Raw genomic sequence first — 13,046 nt, 5'->3', positions numbered from 1 at the left:
GTGAGTCGCGCCGCCCAGCTCCTGGGCCGGGCCTGCCCGCCCCGCCTCCCTCTCCTCCTCCTCTGCCTCCTCCCCGCTCGGCCCTCGGCACCGGAGCCCCCGCCCCTTCCCCCAGCAGTAGGCGCTGGGGCCGCGGCGGACCCTCGCTGCCCTACCTCTCTGGCGGGTTAGCGCGGGGTCGGGCTCGGCCAGTCCTGGCCAGCTCCGGGAGAGCCTGGCCCGAATTCCTGCCTCCACCCTCTTTCTCGCCGCGAAGGTGACTGTTCCTTTTGCCCCAGCCCTCTCAGACCCGCCCCGGATTCCCAGGCATCGGGAGACGCGGAAAGGAGTGGGGTCTGGTGGAGGCCCCGGGCGTATCGCTCTCCAGGCCGCCCTCCGCGGGCCTACCCCGGCCACCGCTTTAGCGTCGGAGAGAAGGAATTGGGGAGAAAGGTTTAACAGCCTGCGACTTCGTTGCTGAACTTTTCCCCCCCAAGACAGGCTTCCGAAAGCTGCGCCACTGGAGGGATCCGGGACCTCAGACTACTCGGGTTTGGCCCTGGCATGTGTGGGAGCAGTTTTTATTAGAGAGAATGCTCAATTTGCAAGTTAATTTCAAGTCTCCAGCCACGTCAGGAAAGTAAGAAAGATTCTAAGTGTCTCACCTCTCCTGCGTTAGGCAATAGAGTTGTGTAGAATGGTAGCTGTGATAGGTACCTTCTCTAGGTTTGCGGCCAGTCTGTGAAATTGGTTTTTGTTGATTAACATAATTGGATTATTAAGGCTATTTTCTCCCGCTGCTCTAGAAAGTAGTAGGAATAGCTTTCCCCATCCCCCCGCCCCCCACCAAGTTACAGACTGCCCAGGGTGAGCTATTCTTGGGTTAAACTGCTTTATCTTTGTGGATATTTCATGAACCTACCTTTTAAACTTATGAAAATAGTGAAGCACTATCCAAAACCTCAGTCTCTTTTCTTCCCCGTTTTCTTACACCTACAAAAAGTAAATGTACGTGCTGGAGCATATGATTCCTGTTTTGGGCTTGTTTGCATTTATATTTAGAGAGCAATACTAGGATTAAAAACTTTTTTATTGTTGTTATTATTATTTTTTGAGACGGAGTCTAGCTCTGTCGCCCAGGCTGGAGTGCAGTGGCGCGATCTCTGCTCACTGCAACCTCCGCCTCCCGGGTTCACGCCATTCTCCTGCCTCAGCCTCCAGAGTAGCTGGGACTGCAGGCGTGTGCCACCACGCCCGGCTAATTTTTTGTATTTTTGTAGTGACGGGGTTTCTCCGTGTTGGCCAGGATGGTCTGGACTCCTGTCCTCGTGATCCGCCCACCTTGGCCTCCCAAAGTGCTGGGATTACAGGCGTGAGCCACCGTGCCCGGCCAATTTTTTTGAGGCAGGGTCTCACTCTGTCTTCCAGGCTGGAGTGCAGTGGAGGGATCTCAGCTCACTGTAGCCTCCACCTCCTGTGCTCAGGTGATCCTCCCACCTCAGCCTTCCAAGTAGCTGGAATTACAGACCTGCACCACCACACCTGGCTATTTTTTGTATATGTTATAGAGACAGGGTGTTGCCATGTTGCCCAGGCTGATCTCGAACTCCTGGCCTCAAGCAGTCCTCCCGCCTCAGCCTCCCAAAGTGCTGGGATTATAGGCGTGAGCTACTGCACCTGGCCTATGCTAGGATTTTATATAGCATTCCATTTGTGTACTTGATAATATTCTCCCGAATTCTGTCACTTTTCCATTGAAATGTTTAGTGGTTACTTTTGATAACGGTAACAGATACTTTTTTAAAAAACCAGATACTTAAGTTAAGTATCTGTCCGCCGGGCTGGAGTGCAGTGGCGCGATCTCCGCGCACTGCAAGCTCCGCCTCCTGGGTTCACGCTATTCTCCTGCCTCAGCTTCCCGAGTAGCTGGGACTACAGGCGCCCGCCACCATGCCCGGCTGATTTTTTGTATTTTTTGTTGAGACGGGGTTTCACCGTGTTAGGCAGGATGGTCTCGATCTCCTGACCTCGTGATCCGCCCACCACGGTCTCCCAAAGTGCTGGGATTACAGGCGTGACCCACCGCGCCCGGCCGAGAGTGGTTTCTAAAGTCCTGTATTATTCTTAATTCTTGAGTTCCCAGTTGTTGGCATTTTGAGAGTATGTCACAATCTTTCCATCAGCATCCAGGGAAAGTTCCCTTATGGAACTTTTTTCTAATCATAATTCCATCATCACAGTAGCAGTTAGTGTCAGTATTCTAGTATGATAGTCTGAGCAGTATTTTGGTAACTCTGTGAGCTACTGTTAGTGAGTTGGTGAGGATGGGTGAAGTTGAAGAATGTGAAAAGAACTGCTTGCTGTTTAATTCACCAGCAGGTATGTTATTTGGTAATTGGTATCTTGAAGAAGAGAATCATCCTGGTCAAGTTTAAAGACTAAAGTTGCATTTTTTTCCTCCAGAGATGTCCAGGACTGATAATTGTTATAAACCCCCCCTTTTTCTCCTTTTTTACTTTTTCCCCCTGCTGTTATGTTAAAAGAACTTAGCCACCCAGGAAAAAGTTAGAGGCAGAAGAAAAGGCTGAGGTGGATTTACAGGCTCTATAGATAGAGAACAGTGTAGTGCTGAAAAGGTTAGAGAGGTCTTTTGTTCTGACAATAATGAGGTAGTTTGGGATCTTGGATTTCTGAATATGACTTGGATAACACATAAGGAGATGGGTTTCCCCCGTTTCACTTACCCAAGTGTAGGTAGCCCCAACACAGTTAGGTCCTTAGCCTTGTGAATTGTTGAACAAGTGTTGTAAACCCAGAATTTCTGCTTCTACAGAAATGTCCTTCTTTGCCTACCAATATTAGCATTTGGATATGTAATTCTTGCTCGACTTTTTTTGTTACTTAACCAGAATGACAGTCTTTCCCCCATCTTCCTTCTTTATTCTTATCTTCTACCTTTCCCTCCCAAACTCTTTCCCTGACATAACAGAAAACATGAAGGAATTAAAGGAGGCCAGGCCGCGCAAAGATAACAGGCGTCCAGATTTGGAAATCTATAAGCCTGGCCTTTCTCGGCTAAGGAACAAGCCCAAAATCAAGGAACCCCCTGGGAGTGAGGAATTCAAAGATGAAATTGTTAATGACCGAGATTGCTCTGCTGTTGAAAATGGTACACAGCCCGTTAAAGATGTCTGCAAGGAACTGAACAACCAACAGCAGAATGGTCCTATAGACCCAGAAAATAATCGGGGACAAGAATCCTTTCCTAGGACTGCTGGACAAGAGGATCGTAGTCTAAAAATTATCAAAAGAACAAAGAAACCAGACCTGCAGATCTATCAGCCTGGACGACGTTTGCAGACTGTTAGCAAAGAATCAGCCAGTCGGGTGGAGGAGGAAGAAATCCTCAACCAGGTAGAACAACTGAGAGTAGAGGAAGATGAGTGTAGGGGAAGTGTTGCGAAAGAGGAAGTTGTGAATAAACCAGACAGGGCTGAGACAGAAAAGAGCCCAGGTGGTGAGAGAGTAAGGGCTGCAAAGGGAGAAAAAGGAAAGAGGATTGAAAAAGGGGAGGGGATGAGAAAAACCAACGATGACCCGTCCCAGGGGAAGCCAGGTTCTGCAAAGCGCTACTCCCGCTCAGACAAACGAAGGAATCGCTACCGCACGTGCAGTACCAGCTCAGCTGGCAGCAACAACAGCGCTGAGGGAGCTGGCCTGACTGATAATGGATGTCGCCGCCGCCGACAGGATAGGACCAAGGAGAGGCCACGACTGAAGAAGCAAGTGTCTGTGTCCTCAACCGATTCCTTAGATGAGGACAGAATTGATGAGCCTGATGGATTAGGACCCAGGAGAAGTTCAGAAAGGAAGAAACATTTAGAAAGAAACTGGTCTGGCCGTGGGGAGGGTGAGCAGAAAAACAATGGTAAAGAAAATCGAGGCACTCTTCGTGTCACTTTTGATGCAGAAGCCATGAACAAAGAGTCTCCCATGGTGAGGTCAACCAGGGATGATATGGATAGAGGAAAGCCTGACAAAGGCTTGATCAGTGGGGGCAAAGGCTCTGAGAAGCAGGAGTCCAAAAACCCGAAACAAGAACTTCGGGGTCGTGGTCGTGGCATTCTGATTTTGCCTGCCCATACCACCCTATCTGTCAATTCAGCAGGTTCTCCAGAGTCCGCACCTTTGGGACCTCGGCTTTTGTTTGGATCTGGTAGTAAGGGACCTCGGAGTTGGGGCCGTGGAGGCACCACACGCCGATTGTGGGACCCAAACAATCCTGATCAGAAACCTGCTCTAAAGACTCAGACGCCCCAGCTACATTTCTTGGACACTGATGATGAAGTCAGCCCTACATCTTGGGGTGACTCACGCCAGGCTCAAGCATCTTACTATAAGTTTCAAAACTCTGACAACCCCTATTATTACCCCCGGACACCAGGCCCTGCCTCCCAGTATCCCTATACGGGCTATAACCCTCTACAGTACCCAGTGGGCCCTACGAATGGTGTGTACCCAGGGCCTTACTACCCAGGCTACCCGACTCCATCAGGACAGTATGTGTGTAGCCCTCTACCTGCCAGCACCATGAGTCCCGAGGAGGTAGAGCAGCACATGAGGAACCTGCAGCAACAGGAGCTGCACAGGCTTCTCCGGGTGGCTGACAACCAGGAACTGCAGCTCAGCAACCTGCTCTCCAGGGACCGCATCAGTCCAGAGGGCCTGGAGAAGATGGCGCAACTCAGGTATGATGTGGTCTATTCTGGCTGGAGGGAAATGGGGATCAGCTGGAGGTGTATAGATTCCTATGGCTGAGGAAGGTAGAAACTTTTTAGCTGAGCCACTGGGTATTATTTCCTTTTCACATTGTAAGGGAAGGGCAGTTGGAAACAGAACAGAAGTTTTATTTCTAGTCTTTTTTTTTTTTTTGAGACGGGGTCTCGCTCTGTCCCCCAGGCTGGAGTGCAGTGGCACGATCTTGGCTCACTACAAACTCCGCCTCCTGGGTTCACACCATTCTCCTGCCTCAGCCTCCCAAGTAGCTGGGACTACAGGCGCCCGCCACCACACCCGGCTAATTTTTTGTATTTTTAGAGAGACGGGGTTTCACCATGTTAGCCAGGATGATCTCGATCTCCTGACCTCGTGATCCGCCTGCCTCGGCCTCCCAAAGTGCTGGGATTACAGGCATGAGCCACCGCGCCCGGCCCTATTTCTAGTCTTAGAAATAATTATGCATCCTACTTTTTCTTTAAGAAAAAATTATCTTTAAGGGATCATGGAATCTTGAAATGGAAAAAGACTTTCTAGAATGCCAAGAAATGAACAACATGTAACTTGCAGTGAAGATCTTATTTCAGTTGTTAAATTTAGGTGAAGACATATGGGGAAAAACTATTTTCCTAGACACAACTATCTTTAGAATGACATTCTGCTCTGCAGAATGGAAACAAGAGTGAGTAGTATACCTACCTGGTCACATTTTTTATTTCCTGCCCGGGGAGGTGGTTAATTTGCAGGAATCTCAAAACTTGAGTCTAGTTTTTTCTGTGGTGTATTTGGAGCTGGAAGTTGCATGTATTTTATTCCAGAGCTGAACTGCTGCAGCTATATGAGCGCTGTATTCTATTAGATATTGAGTTCTCTGATAATCAGAATGTGGATCAGATCCTGTGGAAGAATGCTTTCTATCAGGTGATTGAGAAGTTCAGGCAACTTGTCAAGGATCCGAATGTTGAGAACCCAGAACAGATTCGGAACAGACTTTTGGAGCTCTTGGATGAGGTAAACTGTCATCTTTTTGTCCTCAGGATAAAGGCTTCAGCATTCTGTAGTTACGATGGATTTTTACTACCTGAAATACTATGTTTTAGAACAGAATATCGACAAAAAAACTGCCCTTTTCTTGGGTTCTGAGCCTGCCCTACACCAGTTGCTTCCTTGGGACCATAAATTACTGGCAATTGGAGTTTTGAGGTTGAAAGCTTTCTGAATGCCTTGGCCTAAAAGAGAGAGAATGAGAATGTGTATGTATGTGTTTGTGTTTGTGTTTGTGTTTGTGTGGAGAGAGCGTGTGTGTGTGTGTGTGTTCATGTGTTCATATCTTTAAAACCATGGAGGCTTTGACTGTGAATTTGCCTTGTTCTCAAATTGGTGGCCAGTGAATATTGTGCGTGCCTCCCTTTTCATAGGATGTCTGAACATCAGCAGAACTGTGAAAGGGTTGTCTGCCCCGGCTTTTGGTGGATAGGTTGGATTAGAATAGATTGATTCAGTCATTTCTTTTTTTCTTTTTATAGGGTAGTGACTTCTTTGATAGTTTGCTTCAGAAGCTGCAGGTTACTTACAAGTTCAAACTGGAAGACTACATGGATGGTCTTGCCATTCGCAGCAAGCCATTACGCAAGACAGTAAGCTACCTTCTTTATGTATCTTAAATTTTCATTCATTTAGTAAGCATTTATCTAGTGTTAGGTATGTGCTAGACACTGTACTGGGTGTTGAGGATAAAAGAATGAAAGGTACAGTTCAGTGCAGGGACAGATAGATTAAACCAACAATTGTAATGTCATATGTACTATGGTAATGGTATATAGCAGTGCTCCCCAGCCTTTTTTCTTTCTTTCTTTCTTTCTTTTTTTTTTTTTTTTTTTGTTTTTTGAGAAGGAGTTTCATTCATGTCACCCAGGCTGGAGTGCAGTGGTTTGATCTTGGCTCACTGTAACCTTCAACCTCTGCCTCCCAGGTTTAAGGGATTCTCCTCTGTCAGTCTCCCGAGTAGCTGGCGTTACAGGTGCCCACCACCAAGCCTGGCTAATTTTTCTATGTTTTATAGAGACGGGGGTTTCATCATGTTGCCCAGGCTGGTCTCGAACTTCTGACCTTCGGTGAGCCACCCGCCTCAGCCTCCCAAAGTGCTGGGATTGCAGGCATGAGCCACCGGGCCTGGCCAGTCCCTAGCCTTTTTGGTACCGGGGACTGGTTTCGTGGAAGACAGTTTTTCCATGGACGGGGATGTTGGGGCATTAGATTCTCATGAGGAGTGCATAGCCTAGGTCTCTCGCATGCTTAGTTCACAATAGGGTTTGCGCACCTGTGAGAACTAATACCACTGCTGATCTGACAGGAGGTAGGGTTCAGGTGGTGATACTCGCCTGCCCACCACTCAGACCAGAGACTGGTACCAGTCCGCGGCCTGGGGGTTGGGGACCCCTGATACAGAGTGTTGAAGGGCCATAGGGAGAAGTGAATCTAACTTAGCCTGGTGGGGCCAAGGAAGGCTTCTTGGAGATTGTCAAGCTGAGTTTTGAAACATGACTAGGAGTTTGAAGGTGGGAGGGGCAGTTTAGATAGAGGGTCCAGCAAAAGAGAACCAGGCATTGTTGGGAAAGTGCAAGAACTTCAGTATGCTGGTGTTTGTAGTGTGGAGGGGGCTATTGTAGGTGGAAAAGCTAACGAAGTGGGAAGCGACTAGGTCATAAACTCTCATATGCTATGCCAAAGAGTTTGGACTTCATTCTGAAAGCACTGGGGAACCATTAATTGATTTTTTAGTAAATGGATAAGGTAGATTTGTTCTTAGAACCAGTCACTTGGGCAAATTGGTGAGTTTGGATGGGAGCTGGGCAAGAGTGGAGATAGAGGAGTCAGGTTGTAGGTCTGCACTAAGATAGAGGTCGTGGAGATGGGAAAGAGAAGACAGATTGGAAAGAAAGAAAGGAAATAGAATGGAATTGTTGACTGATTTGGTGTGAGGGATGAGATTGGAGGCATGAAGAGTCTGAATCATCTCCCAGCTGGTAGTCCAGGGGAGTGGCTGCAAAGGAAAGAGATTGGTTCAGGTTTGGATATGCTGATGTGGAGGTGTGTGTGTTACAGGAACTTGAAAGTGAACAAGTGAATATTGTGGTCTCTCTGGAGGTCAGGAGAAAGCGGGGCTGGTGGTATAGATTCATGAGTCATCATGATACAGGTGGTGGTTGAAGCAAAAGTTGGGGTACTGGGAAGGCTGGCCAGAAACGGGGGTTACATTTCAAGGTGGGGGTAGGTAAAATTGTCAAGTGCAATGGAGCTGTCAAATGTTAAGATTACTAAAAAGTGTCAGTTGGATTCGATGAACTTATCAAGAGTAAATTTAGTTGGGGAAACTGGAAGCCAGATAGTAGTGAAGAGAGATAAAGCAGTAGAGATTGCCAGAGAGTAATATAGACCATTCTTTTAAGCATCTTGGCTGCGAAGACAAGGAGGGAAGACAGCTAAAAGAACATAGGGTTCTAAGAGAAGGTTTTTTGTTCTTTGTTTTTCGTTTTTTTGTCTGTACCACGCCTGGCCAGTTTTTGTTTTAAGATTGGAAAGTTGAGCATATTTAGGAAGCAGTTAGAGATGCATTAGAGAAAGCAGCGTGATTTATGGAGCAGAGACTTCCTCTTGCCTTTTTGCTCCTTCTACTACATACACACTTTCTTTTTTTTTTGTTGAGACGGAGTCTGGCTCTGTCGCCCAGGCTGGAGTGCAGTGGCGCAATCTCAGCTCACTGCAAGCTCCGCCTCCCAGGTTCACGCCATTCTCCTGCCTCAGCCTCCCGAGTAGCTGGGACTACAGGCGCCCGCCACCACGCCCGGCTAATTTTTTGTATTTTTAGTAGAGACGGGGTTTCACCATGTTAGCCAGGATGGTCTCGATCTCCTGACCTCGTGATCCGCCCGCCTCGGCCTCCCAAAGTGCTGGGATTACAGGCGTGAGCCACCGCGCCCGGCCCCATACACACTTTCTTACTGATGGACAGATGTTTTTGGCTGGGCGCAGTGGCTCACTCCTTAATCCCAGCCCTTTGGGAGGCCAAGGCAGGCAGATCACCTGAGGTCAGGAGTTTGAGACCAGCCTGGCCCAACATGGCGAAACCCCATCTCTACTAAAAATACAAAAATTAGCTGGGTGTGGTGGTGCATGCCTGTAATTCCAGCTACTCAGGAGGCTGAGACCGGAGAATCACTTAAAAACCAGGAGGCAGTGGTTGCAGTGAGCCAAGACTGCGTTATTGCACTCTAGCCTGGGCAACAAAGTGAGACTCTATCTCAAAAAAAAAAAAAAAGTGTTTATTGAGTTCCTCTTACATGCTTGGTGGTATTTTAGGCAGAGGCAATTCAGTGCAGATTGAAAAAAAACCGTGCTCCTGTTTCTTGGAGTTTAGTGTTTGATTGAGGGTAAGTACAGACTTTGGATGAGTAATTGCTGATGGAGTGACTTTTGCCAAGGATGTTGGGGGTGTATACTGTAAAGGGTTAACCTAGTTTTAAAGAATCCTGTGAGACTGAGAAAATCATAGTTAAACTAACGCTGAAGGCCGAAAGCATCAGCCAGGTGAAGGTGTATGTGTAGATGCAAGGAGAGGAGCATTTTAGGGGAAGAGGACAATATACTTAAAGGCCCTGAAGTGGAAAACAGCGTGGTGTGTTAGGGGAGCTGAGGAGTCTGGTCTGACTGAGGTACAGAAAGTGACTGGGAATATGGTGCTGATGAGGTAAGCAGAGGCTCAGTCGTCCAGGACTTCATGCTGAGGATGACGGAGAGCCTTTGAAAGAATTTGTTTTGTTTTGTTTTGTTTTTCTCTCTTACCAACATGACAAAGTGGATGTAGTATGGAGGCATAATCAGTTCTCTTTGTGCTTTATCAGTTAAATACGGAGGATTCTTAACACCTTTGGGGATGTTCATTCATAGAATTTGTGGAACAGTTAGGACTTAGAGGGTATGTGATATGTAGTGATTATAACTTTGCTGAGGTAGAAATTTGAGTTATGTGCTAGGTAGGAGGTTAATGTGCAGTAGCTATTCCGCTTGGGGAGTGTGCCTTGCTGAGGGGTCAGTATCTTCTTCTCAATGAAGCTTTGTTCTTTATTCAGTGATATGTTAATTGCTTTTGTGTGGAGTGGAGTGGAATTATATTGTGTGCTGTGAAGTGGTGTTCCTTAGGGAGATATTTTGGTGGGCACATGTCTTGGGATTGGTTTACTCTGTTTTCTGAGTGACAGATGCCAAGCCAATCAGTGAGAAAACACATAGTACTGCACAGTGTGTGGCATGTTGTTAATGTTTGATAAAGGACGATTCATTGTTTTAGGTGAAGGTAATGTAATGCCGTGGTACAATTCAGTGATGTTAACAGTTTGAAGAAAGACTATAATGATGGCAAAAAAAGTGGGTGGGCGTGATGGCTCACGCCTGTAATCCCAGCACTTTGGGATGCTGAGGCAGGCAGATGGATCACTTGAGGCCAGGAGTTTGAGACCAGCCTGGGCAACATGGCGAAACCCTGTCTCTATTAAAAATAAAATTAGCCAGGCATGGTGGCGCATGCCTATCATCCCAGTTACTCAGGAGGCTGAGGCACGAGAATCGCTTGAGCTCAGGAGGTGGAGGTTGCAGTGAGCCGAGATTGCGCCACTGCACTCCAGCCTGGGCAACAGAGTGAGACTCTGTCTCAGAAATTATTAAGGGGAAAAAAAAGAACAGAGTAAACAATTGTCTTCATATTTGTTTGTCTCTTTATAGTTTATAAAATATTTTTACATTTATTTCCTCCAGTTACCCTATAGAGTAGTTATTTTTACATTCAGGTGAAGAAACTGAGTCCCAGAGCATCTCAAAGACTTCCTTGAGATCCAACACTGTTCCGTAGAGTCAGGTCTCCTGACTACTAATATCAAAATATTTTCTTTCATTTGCCTGGGACTCAAGAATCACCCTCTCTCTTTCTCACTAAATTTTGTATCACACTGCTGACTGTTTTTTTGGTAGTCAGGTTTAGGCTGAAAACTTTATAGTTTGTTGTGTTTTTTTGGTAGTCAGGTTTAGGCTAAAAACTTTATACTTTGTTGAGGACCGCTAGTGCCTTACGAGTGCTACATTGTCATTTTCACCCCATCCCTGTCCTTTGAGGGTTGAAGTTAGTGTTTCTTGGCTTTTCTACTAACTGATTGTTTTTCCTGAAGGTAAAATATGCCTTGATCAGTGCCCAGCGATGCATGATATGCCAAGGAGATATTGCTAGGTACCGGGAGCAAGCCAGTGATACAGCGAATTATGGGAAAGCACGCAGGTACTTTTAACTCTACTTCGTTATTTCTCTTCCCTATGTGGCTCTAAGCTAAGCCTTACTAAGAGCAGTAGGCCATATGGGTGTTGTACAGGTGTCCCTATTGGTCCCTATAGTCATGCCTTACCCCTCCAGGGTTACATCTAACACTCTACTTTATGTTTTAAGTATTAGGGCTATCAGGATGAATTGGGAAAAAGCTAATCTGGAACTAGCATTTTCTTACTGTTTTTCTGTTCTAGTTGGTACCTGAAGGCCCAGCACATTGCTCCCAAGAATGGGCGCCCCTATAACCAGTTGGCTTTGCTGGCAGTGTATACGGTAAGAAATCCTGTGGACAGGGGAAAAGTGCTTTGCAGGAAGTATCTTACAATATGGAGTTTGATAATATCAGTTCCTGGAGCTTCATTTCATCTCATCACTGTAGCCCAAAGAATATCCCCTCAAACTCCTTTTGTTACGGTTACTCTCAGAATTAAGTTGTCAGGGATTCCTCACTTCACTTAACTCTGTACTTCATCTATCCACTTACCACTGCACTTAAATTCCTGAGGGAATGCTCATGCTCCAGCTAAACACCATTCTTTGTTTCTGACCAGAGCTTCCGCTCTGAATTTTGTCTTGATTCTCTTCCCCTTCTGTTGAACTAGGCAACTCATTCTAGATGAAAAATAAGGCTTACTTCTCTCCCTTAAAGTTTTCCCCTAGCTCTAAGTAGTCAGATCTTTGCTTCCTTTCCCTAGACCCTGTTACTTCTTTTAACTTTTTATCTGAGGTGCCTCCTTAGCAGAAGCACGGTAAGCACCAGGTTGTACCTCCCTAGGTCTAATCACTGTGCTCTAAATATGTCTGTAATGGAGAAGCGGGCCTTGGGAGCTGAGAGAGCTCCTAGGGAGAAAGCTCAATTCAAGGGGGAAAGTGGGGACCAGTGGTAGGTACCAGAGGTTCCATCGTAAGAAACAAATAAGATGCTCATTAGCAAGGAGAAAATTGTCTTTTTTTTTTTTTTTTTTAGAGAGGCAGGGTCTTGCTCTGTCACCCAGGCTGGAGTGCAGTGACACAAACTACTGGCTTAGGTGATCCTCCTGCCTCAGCCTCCCAAGTAACTGGGACTGCAGGCACACACTACTGCACCCAGAAAACAAAAAGTATTTTTCTGTAGAGACGGGGTATTGGTTTGTTGCCCAGGCTGGCCTCAAAATGCCTGGGCCGAAGTGATCCTCCAGCCTCAGCCTCCCAAGAAAATTCTTAATAATTATGGATTGAAATAGTTGATTAAGTAATGTGGTTTACTGAAACACTTCTTTCAAAATTTGTTGACTCTTTCTCTCCTGTTTTTACCTCTGTCTTATTCTCTGTGACGGGTTTATGTGATTTTTTTTTCCCGCCCCTCTTTGCAGCATTATTTTTTCTTCCCTTTTTCTCTATATCCGTCTTTTCCTTATTCCTTCTTTGTAATCATTGAATGAACTGTTAATAAGAAAATACAATTAACCGTCACCTTTATCTAGTGTCAGAACATTTTCCTTTTTTTTTTTTTTTTTTTTGAGACAGAGTCTTGCTCTTTCGCCCAGGCTGGAGTGCAGCGGCACAATCTCGGCTCACTGCAAGCTCTGCCTCCCGGGTTCACGCCATTCTCCTGCCTCAGCCTCCTGAGTAGCTGGGACTACAGGTGCCTGCCACCATGCCCGGCTAATTTTTTGTATTTTTAGTAGAGACGGGGTTTCATTGTGTGACCATGCCCGGCTAATTTTTTGTATTTTTAGTAGAGACAGGGTTTCATTGTGTTAGCCAGGATGGTCTTGATCTCCTGACCTCGTGATCCGCCCGCCTCGGCCTCCCAAGGTGCTGGGATTACAGGCGTGACCCACCGCACCTGGCCATGTGTCAGAACATTTTCATCACTCCAAAGGAGACCTGATACTTACGCTTTCCATCCCTCCCTCCCCTCAGCCGCTGACAACCATTA

At 46.5% G+C, this 13,046-nt stretch overlaps 1 protein-coding gene across 5 annotated transcripts in view; it reads left to right on the top strand.

The window, feature by feature from the left end:
* The window catches only part of SMG6 (SMG6 nonsense mediated mRNA decay factor), a 243,451-nt gene that overhangs the window by 207 nt on the left and 230,198 nt on the right, over nt 1–13,046 (top strand). Inside the window, exons 2-7 of one of the 5 annotated variants that reach the window (XM_063700507.1) lie at nt 477–619; nt 2,969–4,727; nt 5,574–5,766; nt 6,282–6,392; nt 10,974–11,080; nt 11,320–11,398. In XM_063700507.1, coding sequence (XP_063556577.1) covers nt 2,974–4,727; nt 5,574–5,766; nt 6,282–6,392; nt 10,974–11,080; nt 11,320–11,398 — 2,244 coding nt within the window. In that variant the 5' untranslated portion in view covers nt 477–619; nt 2,969–2,973. Of the gene's footprint in view, nt 1–77; nt 620–2,144; nt 2,359–2,968; nt 4,728–5,573; nt 5,767–6,281; nt 6,393–10,973; nt 11,081–11,319; nt 11,399–13,046 lie in introns of those variants that run through there. The other 4 variants (XM_063700508.1, XM_055367133.2, XM_055367132.2 and 1 more) reach the window with 4 other exon arrangements.

The sequence above is a fragment of the Gorilla gorilla genome, chromosome 19 (genome assembly GCF_029281585.2).
Source record: "Gorilla gorilla gorilla isolate KB3781 chromosome 19, NHGRI_mGorGor1-v2.1_pri, whole genome shotgun sequence".
Taxonomy (NCBI): domain Eukaryota; kingdom Metazoa; phylum Chordata; class Mammalia; order Primates; family Hominidae; genus Gorilla; species Gorilla gorilla.
Note: the sequence above shows the minus strand (reverse complement) of the source record. Positions and strands in the feature narration are given on the sequence as shown.